The sequence below is a fragment of the Apaloderma vittatum genome, unplaced genomic scaffold (genome assembly GCF_000703405.1).
Source record: "Apaloderma vittatum isolate BGI_N311 unplaced genomic scaffold, ASM70340v1 scaffold29594, whole genome shotgun sequence".
NCBI lineage: Eukaryota > Metazoa > Chordata > Aves > Trogoniformes > Trogonidae > Apaloderma > Apaloderma vittatum.
In genome coordinates this window covers 1-12,526 of record NW_009714855.1, presented here as the reverse complement: position 1 = coordinate 12,526, position 12,526 = coordinate 1, and the positions used below count along the sequence as shown (strand labels likewise).

Below are 12,526 nucleotides of genomic sequence, written 5' to 3'. Positions count from 1 at the left end.
CGTGTTGCAGTTCACGTCCACAGACATTCCAATGAGTTATTTAATTCCCAGGTTCCACTTCCGCACTTCAAGGCCTGGGCTTGGGTCTCTGGCCTTGCGCAGACCCAGTAGCCACCTGCTTTTTCCTTTTTTTCCTCTCCTCGGTTTAATCGTGAAGGGGCAGGATGAGTTAAGAGATGGGGGAGAACCTCCTGAGAAGGGGGTTCTGTCCGATCACCCATGCGAAAACTGAGCGTCCCTCCCGCCCCGACTTCTGGCTAGAACAAGAACTTGTGGGGTTAGTAAAACCACACTTTAAAAGAAAACCAAACAACCAAAAAAACCACCTCAGTGCCGAGTTACAGAAGATGCTTAAAGTAAAAAGAATTTTAGCAAAGGTGATCAAGTTTTTCGGAGCTACTGTGTATTGCTTTCCTTTGTCGAAAGTCCAAACCCCAAAGCCGGGGGTGCCATTAGCTCAACGGGGCTGCAAACAGAGGCAGGCGTATGCTCAATAAAATACAACCACCAGGTGTGGAATGAAGTCAGCGTGACTGACTCTTTCCATTTTTAAGTTATCCTGGAAAAAACAGGCAACGCAGACCGACAGGCTTCCCTAGAGTTCCTCTTTAAAGTACTTCCCCCACTGCGTAAGGGACTAGCCCTGTCAGAATACTATTTCAAATTTTTTTTTTTTTCCAATTGACAAATTCACTGCAGAAATACGGATTTTAAAAATGGTGGAGCCCTTTCAAGGGGGAATATTGAACCCTTAGCTTCTGCAAATGTAAAAACGATGCGTATTTGCAAAGTTCATTTCGTAATATACATGCATTATTGCTAGAGGGGTGGGAAAAATAAAAGATGAATGAAAATTCTTCTGCAGCTCTCATGGTGCCATCCAAAACGGCATCTGTTGTTTGGCTCGCTGTTGTGAGGAAGGGTACTGGTATCCCAAACTCCATCCCTGTGAAAAAGTACTTGCGTTTTTATGGCCACCGTGTTCCTCCTCTTCATCCGATGAATCTCCGGCATAAGCCACTAATCCAAAGCCCTTTTCTGCGGTTTTCATCTTCTTTGCTTGATGATCTAGGAGGGGAAAACAAAACAAGCCCCCCCAGCCCCCCCCCAAAGGAAAAAAATAAAAATAAAAAGAGATAAAATGCCCCAAAACAAGTTAATAAAAAAAAAAGACAGACGTTAATTGTAAATTGTTAGTTGGACACCATTTTGAGGTCACAAGGCCAATGGTCATCCAAGGTCGAAGGCCACACGCAACAGCAGCAGCAACAGCACAAGTGATCCATCAGAACCATGTAAGAGAACAGAAAAAGAAAAAAGAAACACACAAAAAAGGTAAAGTTAGCAAACGGGTCTAAGTGATGGCAATTTCACCGTTAAAGAGATAAATACGTAAAGGAAAGTAGAAATTTTGTTCAAAAGAAAGCTAACGGAAGAGCAATCTCTGGGACCGATACTGCAGAAAAACTAAGGTTAAACAGGCTAACGTGATGTACCTGCAGACCTGAAAGGCACTCAACTACCCGGAGAGTTAAAAAGATCCCATTTTACCTAGTCGCAAATACCTGATGCATGACAGCCCTACGAAAGGACGAAATCTGAGAGCACTTCTCTTGTTTGCAGACGTAACACGTCTGTAAAGACACACCTGAACCGAAACTCCTTAGTGCCTCTAGAGACAGCTGCTCACCCCGTAAAGCCACGAGGAATCTGTGTCACAAAGCAATCCTGCGCCTCGGCTGACGGGCCAATACCTGCCTTCTAGTCCTTCACTTAATTACACTCTCCTCGTTCATACAGGTATTTAACAAAGCTTTGAGAGAAGCATCACGTGTGTATAATCACAGCAAACGTAAGTGATTTTAAGAGCAGTGCAATACAACCTGCTTTGCACTTAAATAACGCAGTATAAAGACCAGCCAAAAAAAAAAAAAAAGAAATTGCCGATTTAAATGTATGTTAAGACCAGCACAAACTCATTTGGGAAAGGAAACTTGACTTACAAGTGTATTTCATTCACCGCACTCACCGTGGCTGCCTGGCAAAGACCCCGCACCATTTCTGTCTTCAGATTCCGATTTCATCCCAGTGACAGGAAAAGCTGGCGGAGGCATCAACTGCCTGTTTAAACCAACGGAAGCCTTTTATTTTTGCTTTTTTAAAACCAGCAGAGAGTCAAAAGTGGTAGCAAAGGAATTCATAACTCGGTCCTTCACCCGAGGAGTTAACTTTTAATGGCGTGACTCATCTAGTGGCCTTCTACAACGGAGGGACTACATGAGCAGCCAAGAACTGTCACCCACCCAGACTCGTGCAAGGCTCACAACATGGTCTGTCCCAACATTCTCACCTCTAAATCACAGAGTAGTGGGTTAGAGGGACTGGCAGGTGGGTAAGGCACTGGAGGGATGGCCGCCTTCAAAGAATTACAGGCAACAGCTCCATATTCAAGTGGAAACAGGTAACAAGTGGTGTCCCTCAAGGGTCAAATACTAATTAAGGTTTTCATCAATGACACCAACAGTGGGATCAAGGACACCCTCAGGAATTCTGTTGACACCACCGAGCTGGAGGGACGTGATGCCATCCAAAGGGGCCCAGACAGGCTGGAGAGGTGAGCCTGCGTGAACCTCACGAAGTTCCACAAGGTCCTGCACCTGGGTGAGGGAAACCCCAGCACCGATACAGGCTGGGGGATGAGAGCAGCCCTGAGGAGACCGACTTTGGTGGATGAAAAACTGGACACAGGCCAGCAGCGCGCACTCACAGCCCAGGAGGCCAATCGTGTCCCGGCCTGCATCACAAGAAGTGTGGCCAGCAGGTTGAGGGAGGTGATTCTCTCCCTCTGCTCTGCTCCTGAGAGCCCCCTCTGCAGGACTACAGCCAGCTCTAGGGTCCCCAGCCCGACACGGAGCTGTGAGGGTGGCCCCGAGGAGGGCCAGAACACCTCTCCTATGAGGAAAGGCTGAGGGAGTTGGGGTTGCCCTGCCTGGAGAAGAGAGTGCTCTGGCGAGACCTTACGACGGCCTTTCAATACCTAAACAGGGCTTGTAAGAAAGACAGAAAGCGGCGTTTTGGCAAGGCCTGTAGTGACAAGACAGGAAAAAACGGTCTGAAACTAAAAAAGGGCAGATTTAGATTAGCTACTAAGGAAGGAATTGACTTCTGAATGGTGACAAGACACCAGGTTTCCAGAGTTGTGGATGCCCCATCCCTGGCAGCGTTCCAAGCCAGCTTGGATGAGGCTTTGAGACATTTGGTCTAGTGGGGGACTCTGAGTAAGCTGGGCTGGCGGGTGACATCCCTCCCTGCAGCAGGGGGCAGGACGAGATGGTCTTTAAAGGTCCCTTCCAAGCCAAGCCATGCTGGGATGTCATAAAATAAAGTGGAAGCCCAACAGTTTTGTGGCTCAACACACTGGGATGGATAAGGAAGAGCAGAAATGCCTGAGGACTTCAACTAGCTACGCTGAATTCAGGACTACACACGACACGGAAATTATCAAAAACTTTACCTTGGATGTATTTCATAATGACCAGAAAACAAAAGGGATTAGAGGAAATCTTTCCCTGAAAGATCAGGCTCTAAAATTTCAAGTCTGCAACTTTCTCAGACTTGTTTTAAAACTGGAATAACATAAAATGAAAGCGCTAGCCTATTTCACAGGAACATCCTGCTATCTCAAGAAGCTGGCAAAACACCAGACCCAGCCAAAGTAAGAGCATTCGCACTGAGGGAGGATTGAAAATTAAGCTGTTTTCATGACGTAGCACGAAAAGGTAACCCTTGCGCCAGTTCTTAAAGAAAATCCAAACCAACCAACCAACCACAAAAATCCCTCAACACAAGAAACCACCCAGAGCAACACAACCAACCCCTCCCTGCCCCCAAGTCACAGAAGCCGACGTGAACCACATCTCCAAGAGAAGCTTTCTGTCGGATTCGAAGAGACCTGAACGCAATTTGGATGGCTCACCTGTCCCTCTCTCTCTCCTTTCCTGAGGAACTTGCTGGCTTCGACCCGGCTCCATCGATTTCACTCTGACTGGAGAAGCCTGTACCTAAATTAGTCATATGAATGGGTCCATGCTATGAGCAGAAAAACACACGGCATTAGCAAATCTACAACTACAACATAAGCTACAGCTCCTTAATGATAATGACAGGAAAGCCAACTTTTGCGGAGCATATTGCAACTAGCAGAGGAAACCACTAACGACCACAGTTAAACAAAATGCTTTCTGCTAAAAATACCGAGGGCAGGGTAGTGAGACACACGCCTGAGCACCAATATGGAAGACGTCTCAGCACCTGCGCCACCTTTTCGGTAGTTCAGGGCAGCAAAGATGGCTGCTTTGCTCACGGATCAACTTACTGCCTCCTCAGTCAGCTAATTCTGAGCCCTGTATAGTCAACTCGGCTCAAGGTACTCCAGGCAAAGCTTTTACTAAGGGTCTCTGCCTGTGAGCAGGGGAGTCTCAGAGAGGCGTTTGCAGAAACTCCCCTTTTCTCACACACATATCTGAAGAACTAAAGATTAGTTTTTAGTAAAATCAACTGTTTAACATTTGCTATCTCAAAATAAAAATTAAGAATCAATCTCTTAAAACTAGGCTTCTTGAAATCCTCTCAAGTGCAACCTGAAAGAAAGGTAAATGGGAAAATCTGGAAGTTATTACCCCATTTCCCTCCCAGCCCTCAAACAAGACCACAAAAAACCCAAATGAAACCCCAAATAATCACCCTTTAAACTAACCAGTAACACGCTGTTGTCATCTCTTTGACCTGAACGCACAGCTCTCCCTCACAAAATACTGAGGGAATGGGAAGCACCGTGCCAGTGAATCAGGTGAGCCCCAGTTTAAAGAACAGCGCGTCCGCTCAAAGAAACCAAAGCGTGGTCTCCACCTTTTGTAGCAATTGCTGCCACCTGCCAAAGGTCTCGCGTGACTGTTGCTAAATAAACTGGGCTAGTAACAATCTCTCTCCAGCCAAGTTCCATTTTGGTCAAGTAAAATTGCTGATTTTATTCCACCTGATATCCCAGTAGTCCTGACTCTCTCTCATCCGGTAGCTCCTCAGTGAAGCGCCTCTTTTGACCCTGGGGATGGGGCTGGACTTGTGGCTGTGTCCCAGTCGGCATGGTGGTTTTTACTGGGGCAGCAGGAAGGAAAGGGCCGCTCAGTGGACTCTGCCGTGCAGAAGTTAAAAACAAAATACAAGAAAATTTGATAGCACGCACATGAAGTATTAATTCGACGCAGAGTTTCATACACAGGAGCAGAACAAAACCAGCTGCTCTTTGCAGAGCTTAAGCTAGACGGGAATTCACGACTCAAAGATAAAACAAGTATTTAATTTCTGGAACGCTCCCACCTCAAAGTAATCACTCGGGCTCACTGTTACCTACAAAGCTGCACCACAACCTGTAATAACGCTTTTCATAAACAAGTCATCAACCTCTTTATGATAACAGGTGGCCGTGGCACGAAAATCGCAGGAGCCACATGAACCATTTAGCTGCTTAGATAGAAGCATCAGCAAAGCAATAACCAAAAAAAAAATAATTAAAAAAAAGGCCCTAGAGAAGAACTCTCCATCTGGGAAAAGTTTAACAAGCCGAGAAGAGCTGACGAGCGTGGCGGTACCTGGCCGGTGCTGGCTGGAGGCTGCACCTGCGGTATCGGATATTGGGTGGGCACGGGCGGAACTGCGGTCGGCAGCGTGGTTAAGACTCCGGGTGCCAAGGGTACTGCAGGGGGTACTATGCCGGGTACGCCGTACGGTGGCTGAACTGGTTGTTGAGGAGGGGGAACGACAGGATAACCAGACTGGTACCCGTTGGAAGGGTAATACGACGGCTGGGAAGGGATGGCGGGCTGCGTGAAGCCTGGAGAGGGAGAGGGGGCAGAAAAAGAACAAGGTCATCTTCAATTCAGAGTCACAAAAATAGCAAATCTAAAAGAAGCTGGACTCTTTTCCAACTGAAGGAATTAAAAACGCTTCTACATGTAAATAACCTCCACAGAAGTAACTGTCAATACAGCCCCGAGGAACACCAAGACTTGAGTGTTGCTGTCGCTTACCTGCCAAGGGCACCGCGGTGGTAATCTGATTCACAAACCGGGAGTATTCAGCATGGACCTACAAAGAATTCCCAAAGATTATACAATCAACATCTGTTCACTACATTAAGCTCTTGCAGGCAAAAGGCAGCTCATCACGCTCCCCCATAAACCCTACGGGGACTGTGATTACAGAACACGCTGTGGACAAAGACACCAATAATCCAAACATAGAAACTGAAAAGAAAATCCCACTGACCAAACCCCAGCTTCAACATCCCACTAAGCCTGTGGCAGATTTGTGTATAACACAGAATAATCTTTCACAGGAGCAAACTGATTACTTTGGTCGAGACAAAGTACTCAGTCAAAAATTCTAGAAGCTTCCCTGTATTTTTCAAAAGAGACTTTGCAGCCCATAATCAATTATCAATACTAACAGAAACACTGTCTCATGGGATTTTACTCTCTCTGCATTCGTACAAGAAAAGCTGAGAAATTCGTTCGCTATGTGTACATGCCAGAGATTTTTCTAGTTTGTTTTTTTTTCGGTTCAACCATCACTTTAGGAAAGACAAAGCAGACAGCGTGGCTCTGGACAATGTGTAAAGCTAAATAAAGGGAAGCTGCAGCAGCCAGAAAAAAGCAAGAACCACTTACATTTGTACACAGCCAGACAGTCCCCTGCCTGGTGCCCTGAGTTTTGCTCAGGAAGCATTTGGGTTTTTGGGTTTTTTTTTACCCCAAAAATTGCTCTACTACAGCTTCATCCCACGAAACGTTTATTCAGTGTGCAAAAATCAGACAGCAGTACTTAGAAGGAAAAACCTATCAGCGAAGCAGAGCACGTAAAATCATTAGCCAGGCACATGATAAAGCCATGACAGGCTTTGAAATCGTGTATTTTTAAGAGCTACTCACGGTTTGCAAAAGATTCTCACACAGCTTTTTAGCGGCTGCCAAACCTTCTGGCTTTGGATGGCTGAAAATATATATGAAAAAAAAAAAACAACCCTCCTAAGCACAAATGTTTCTGCCAAATTTGGAGCTACTTGTCTCATCAGCAGCTCGCTGTCAGATCTCGTCCCTCTAATGAGTGATCAGTCATCTCCGCAGGACTGGAGCAGCTCTGCAGCTCTTTAGCACAACCGGGAATAAGAGCTCCGAGTAATTATTTTCTATGTGAAAATTCAGGTTATTCTAAATAATAATACTGCAAGAAACGAGCTCAAAACACTGACTTGACTGGTCAATGCATTTTGTATTCTTCCTGTAAAGCTCAACTTTGCAATCCAAGCCCCAAAAGAACGCAGCTTTGCTGCGTTCCCAGTGAAAGCAATATCTTACTGTTGAATTTCACGCCATCCCACCACAGGGTTGGTATCTTTATTAAAATAGAAGTCACGTTCTACAACTATTTCATTTCTGTTAAGTCAGTCAAAATTAAGAATTCTCCACAATTATTATACATTAAGCTCCACTTCCCACTTGTCACTGGGATTTTTTTTTTATTTTATTTTCTTAAAACTCCTTCATACCTGATGTAGATGTACATGGGTTCAAAAGCTTCTCTGCCCGATGCCGGTTCTATGCAACCCGAGCCTTTCCCACGAAGAAAGACTTTGGCGCCCGTTTCAATCTGAATGTGCTGCAAGTAGGAGCAACCAGGTCCTTCCACCTTCTCCTTCACATTAAATGTGGGTACGGCATGTTCCAGCCCAACAAATAACTTGTCCTGAACATAATGCATCTGTAAATGGAACAGTAAAAGCTAATTATTACACTGTAAGAATGAGGATTTTCATTTTGCTGGATGCTCAGTTGGCTGAAATCTTATTGTTACGGCAGTGGGAACAGTGATGTGTGGGATGGCACAGTCAGCCGTTGCTTTTCTGGAAGTAGGACCGCTCTCTCCATCCCTTTTCTTTTAGGAGGCTTCTGTCACCTGAGTCTCACTCTTCAGACTCAGTCTAATTAGTCCTCCAGTTTCCACAGCATGCAAGGGTTCCTTTTTTTGGGGGGGTGGTCTTGGGTTTTTCTAGTGTTTAGGTTGGTTTTTGTTGTTTTTTTTTCCAAATATTATAAAATATACATGTAGTATGCTAAGTAAATCTTGTAATCGGTGATATTCAATGAAATTCACGTAACTTAATTACTCACCCCTGACTGGAATGGAGGTTTTTGGCCAACTGCTGGAGACAACTGAGCAATAGGGGCCGGCTGGTGATAGACCGTAACTGTAGCTCCATTGAACGTCGGACTAGAACCTGTGGCTGCCTTCACTACTCCGTTAGTAATTATCTCTTTAATTCGGTTAACAGCTCCTAGTTAACAAGAATACGAAGCTCATTGAAGTTTCAGCCCTTGGCAACCACTCGGATTAACCAAACCCCGAAATGATGAGGTTACTCTCCCAGCTTCTGTGACCACACATCTACAGGCAAAGAGATTCCATCTGACAGCAGGGCCCAATACCAGCTCTCTGGGACAGGCTCTTTCTTGATCCCCAGCCTGATAAAGCTCGAGCTAACACAGGCACAGGGGCAGTTTTAGCCCACGCATTTTAGCAAATACCAAAAACTTTTACATCAGCCCTGTACGGAATTTATATCTGCATGAATGAGCAAACTAAGATGTGAAAAAACTGTTTGCTGCCTGTGGAAATCAAGGTGGATACAAGCTTCAGGTTTCAAGAGACAACTGAGGACGAGCCCATGAACTGCTGCAGAGAACAAACGAGTACTTGAGTGGTTTCTAGTTTGCCTTTTTCTCCCAGCAGGCAGAGGCAAGACAGGAGCTTTTTGTGCATGCAACAGAAATACAGGTATTTCACAAAAAACATTCATATTTTTGTGTTAAAGGGGAGGTCTCCCTGTCACACACCTGTTGCAAGGGGATCTCAGCACGCCAGCAGTGAATAAACTCAGACAGGTAAGAGCCGTACCTGCCTAAACCCTCTCAACCTTCCCTGGAGTCTATCAAAAGTTTAATTTTATAACTGATGCAGCACACGGCACTTTTGGTAATTTTGAGGAAAGATCTTAACTTCAACATTCAGATGGGGTCTGCTCTCAAGGCGGAGCTACTTACAGCACAAATCCACGTGTTCATACCAAAGCCTCTTAGTAAAACCCCTTTAACGCAAATAACGAGAGAAAAAGCAGAATGTTTTATGATGTACTTACTGTCAACCAATTCCCGCGTCTGACCCTGGACATGAAGATACAAAGGACGATCCCTGGAAAGGAAATGTCAAACATTCCATTAAACCCACAGAGAACATACAATAATGGATTCCGTCCAAATATATTAAAGTCGTCGAGATAAAGTTTTCCATAAATAGTTGAAATACTCTTTAATGAAGTAAACACACATTCATGGAACATCACAGTGCTCAGTAAGCAAAGCTTTGAACTGAAAACTAAAAAGATTCAGAAGTCATTTACAGGTACTAGAGTTGTACCACGGAAAGCTTTAATTTGCTTGTCTACGTGAAAGTTTAAAGACGTAAAAGCACCGAGTCTGTGACGCATTCACTCTCTTTGTTTGGAAAGTTGCCCGTTCTTGGCAAAACGCACAAGAGATCCAGCACAGCATTCAGCTGGAAGAAGTTCAGCGCAGCCTGATCTGGCACATTTGTGGTTTGCTTGGTTTTGTTGTTTGGTTGTTGGGTTTTTTTTATTTCACCCTATCAATATTAAGCAGGCAGGCAAGCAGCTACGCAGTCACTACTATCGAAAGGGTAAAGGTATTTGAAACAAGGCAATTCGCTCCGGCACTCAAAGGTGACACTGCTCATGAAAAGCAAAAACAAGCCTCCCACTACTCAGCCACACAATAAGAAAATGAAGTAGAAAACCCCAAAAAGAAAATACAAACCCTGGTCCCACTTTTGCTTTCTCTTCTGCAGTCATGAACCTCCCTCGAGTAGAGACAGCTGCTCCGCTCAGTCGACTTATCTAAAAGAAGGGGACAAGTTTACCAAAAACGAACAAAGCACACACGGCAATAAAGTGGTTTAAGTTACCTCGTTGTATAAAAAGACCAGAAGTCATTAATAAAGTGAGAAGAGAACGAACGGTACCCGCTAAAGGATACTCGCTACGCTACCTCACCACAGGGTATTTTATTGAACAAGCCAATAAACTATTGAACAATGAATTTTGTAAAAAGAGGAAATATAGTTTATCACAAGCTCTTTCAACCTTACAAAGCCCAACAAATTGGACACAGATCCCGAACATACCTCGTCCTGAGTCTGTCCTCTCGTCAGCAGGTTTCTGCACGTGAGCGGGACGTCATTGATTTCGACCTCAGCCACCACAAGGTCATCTTTGCTTTTACTTGTAGCTGGACCTTTTCCCAGAGCCTGCAGCTTCAAAGGTAACCATTGCAAAAAAGACCAGTGGTTGGAAAGTAGAGATAAATGATGCAACAAATCGACCCTAGAGGAGAATATCCTTTTCGTTCTCCCCTTTCAGCTGTTGAACCCAAAAGCTTTACAAGAACCGGCGGAGAGCACATTATACCTACTCCATCACCTGCCTCTTCACAGCCTCGAGCCCCAATAAAGACGCTAGTTTTACCTTCAGTACACTTTCATAAGAGGCAATTACTGGTTCTGTTCTAAAAAGGGAGAAACAGATGTAGAACTAAGAACTAAAAGTTGCTCAAACCGTAACCAAGACAGCTCACACTTGAATTGGCACCTCTGACAGCAACCTGTGAGATTAATACAACATGGAGCTTGTAGTTCTCTCAAGCCCAGTTACACAGACATAGAATTTCTAGTCAAGATCTAAACTTCTCCACACTACGACTACACCTGCCCCCTCCTTTTTGGAAAACAAGGTCATAATATTTGGTGTCAGTAGCTAAGCGCTAAGAAAAAGCCAGTCACAAACAGATTCAGAAGACACGACAAAAGAGCTGGAGTTACAAAGACCTTATAGCTTTCTCCACAGGCAGAGACTTAGACATCCTTCTAAAAATTCTGAAATGCTTTTGGGGTCAGAAACAAGACTCTATACAAAAAAGAACCCTCCAGTAACATCCAAAAGGTAGCCATCCACTCTCCTAAAAACACACAAAGCGCGGCACCCGCACGAGAGCCAGACGGCAGCTACAGAGGGACATCACTCTGATGCACTCTGCACTTAAAAAAATAAAACTAAAAAAAAAGTACTTTGGTTAACCTGCAGGCTCTTTAATGTCCATTCGCTCACAATCTAAAGTGCTGTCGGAGTTAATTGCTCTGGAAATGTCATCACTAAATATTTCCTAACAAAAGCACCGTATGCAATAAAAAAAAAAGCCATCTGCAAATTAGTTAAGTGGTTAAGTGCTTCCCACAGCGATTCAACTTGTCACGGGATGCCGAAACACCACCAGAACTTATGGAATAAAGAGATGGAAGAACGAGACATTACAGTATCTTCCAGTTTTTAGGTGTCTCCAGCTGCCAGGCAGCAGAGACTTCACTTCCATCTAGCACAACTAGGGAGGCCACCCGCAACCAAGCGGGTTCTTCAAAGCTGAAAATTTCACATCCTCAGGCAGATGTTAAGCGTTGAGAAGCAGACACCAACAACGGGTAAAACCCACGTCGGATCTCCGACAGCAGCAATCAGAGAAACCCTCAGCATGAAGCCTCACATATTAAAAAGGCTGAAACGGTCATTTCGGATACCAAACCTACAGAGAACCTGCTGCAGTGACTCCGGGCACATTTGCCACTCTTGCTTACGCCATCTGTTAATAAACCCAATGAATATTCATTCTGATGTGGCCTCACAAGGCAAACCCTCACAACAGAATGCACAGTCCCACCAACGGGATGCTGAAAAGGCAGATACGACACTGAAAACATGCTCTTCTTCATATCTGTATTAACTTTACACTTGACTAAGTTTGGAAGGAGACTTGAAATTGTCCTCTACACTTGGCTCTAGCACAAGCTAGTAACATGTCTGTTAGCGAAACTGGAAAACAAGCTTTAAGTTACACCTGCTTCAGAATCGAAAAGTTCAGGTGGAAGGGACCTACGACAATCACCCAGTTCTGCCTGACCACTGCGGGGCTGACCAGAAACCAACCAAGCTGGTTAGATTTTGGAGATACAGCTCCCACTGACCACTAAAGCACGAAAATAACGTGGTCTTGTATTCTAGGCTGGCTGGTCTATCCAGAAGGTTTCACATGAGCTGTACTACTCAGAATACACTTCAGGGAAAAAGCTTATCACCTTCCTACAGACTCGTTTTGCTTGAGCCTTACATAGGAGCAGTGGGACTGACCCCACAGCTACACCACTGCTCTTCGTTATTCTGAAATAAATATGTAGAAGGCTTTCCAATTGCTACAGCCTACCTCACAAAGCAAACCACCAGCGCTTCCCGCCTCACCGAGCGCTATCGTGACATATAAAGGCTGCGTGTGTGTAAAAACCAGACGCGACACCC

At 44.8% G+C, this 12,526-nt stretch overlaps 1 protein-coding gene across 1 annotated transcript; it reads right to left on the bottom strand.

The window, feature by feature from the left end:
* Positions 1–857: 857 nt before the first annotated feature.
* Positions 858–10,691, bottom strand: KIAA0907 (KIAA0907 ortholog; the record flags this gene model as incomplete). Its single annotated transcript, XM_009868914.1, has 13 exons — positions 858–1,068; positions 2,030–2,121; positions 3,977–4,089; positions 5,036–5,191; positions 5,649–5,890; positions 6,087–6,144; positions 6,987–7,047; positions 7,604–7,815; positions 8,226–8,389; positions 9,251–9,303; positions 9,945–10,024; positions 10,312–10,440; positions 10,607–10,691. Coding segments are annotated over 13 exons (1,645 nt in total), but the record flags the coding sequence as incomplete, so codon positions are not given.
* Between the last annotated feature and the right edge of the window lie 1,835 nt (positions 10,692–12,526).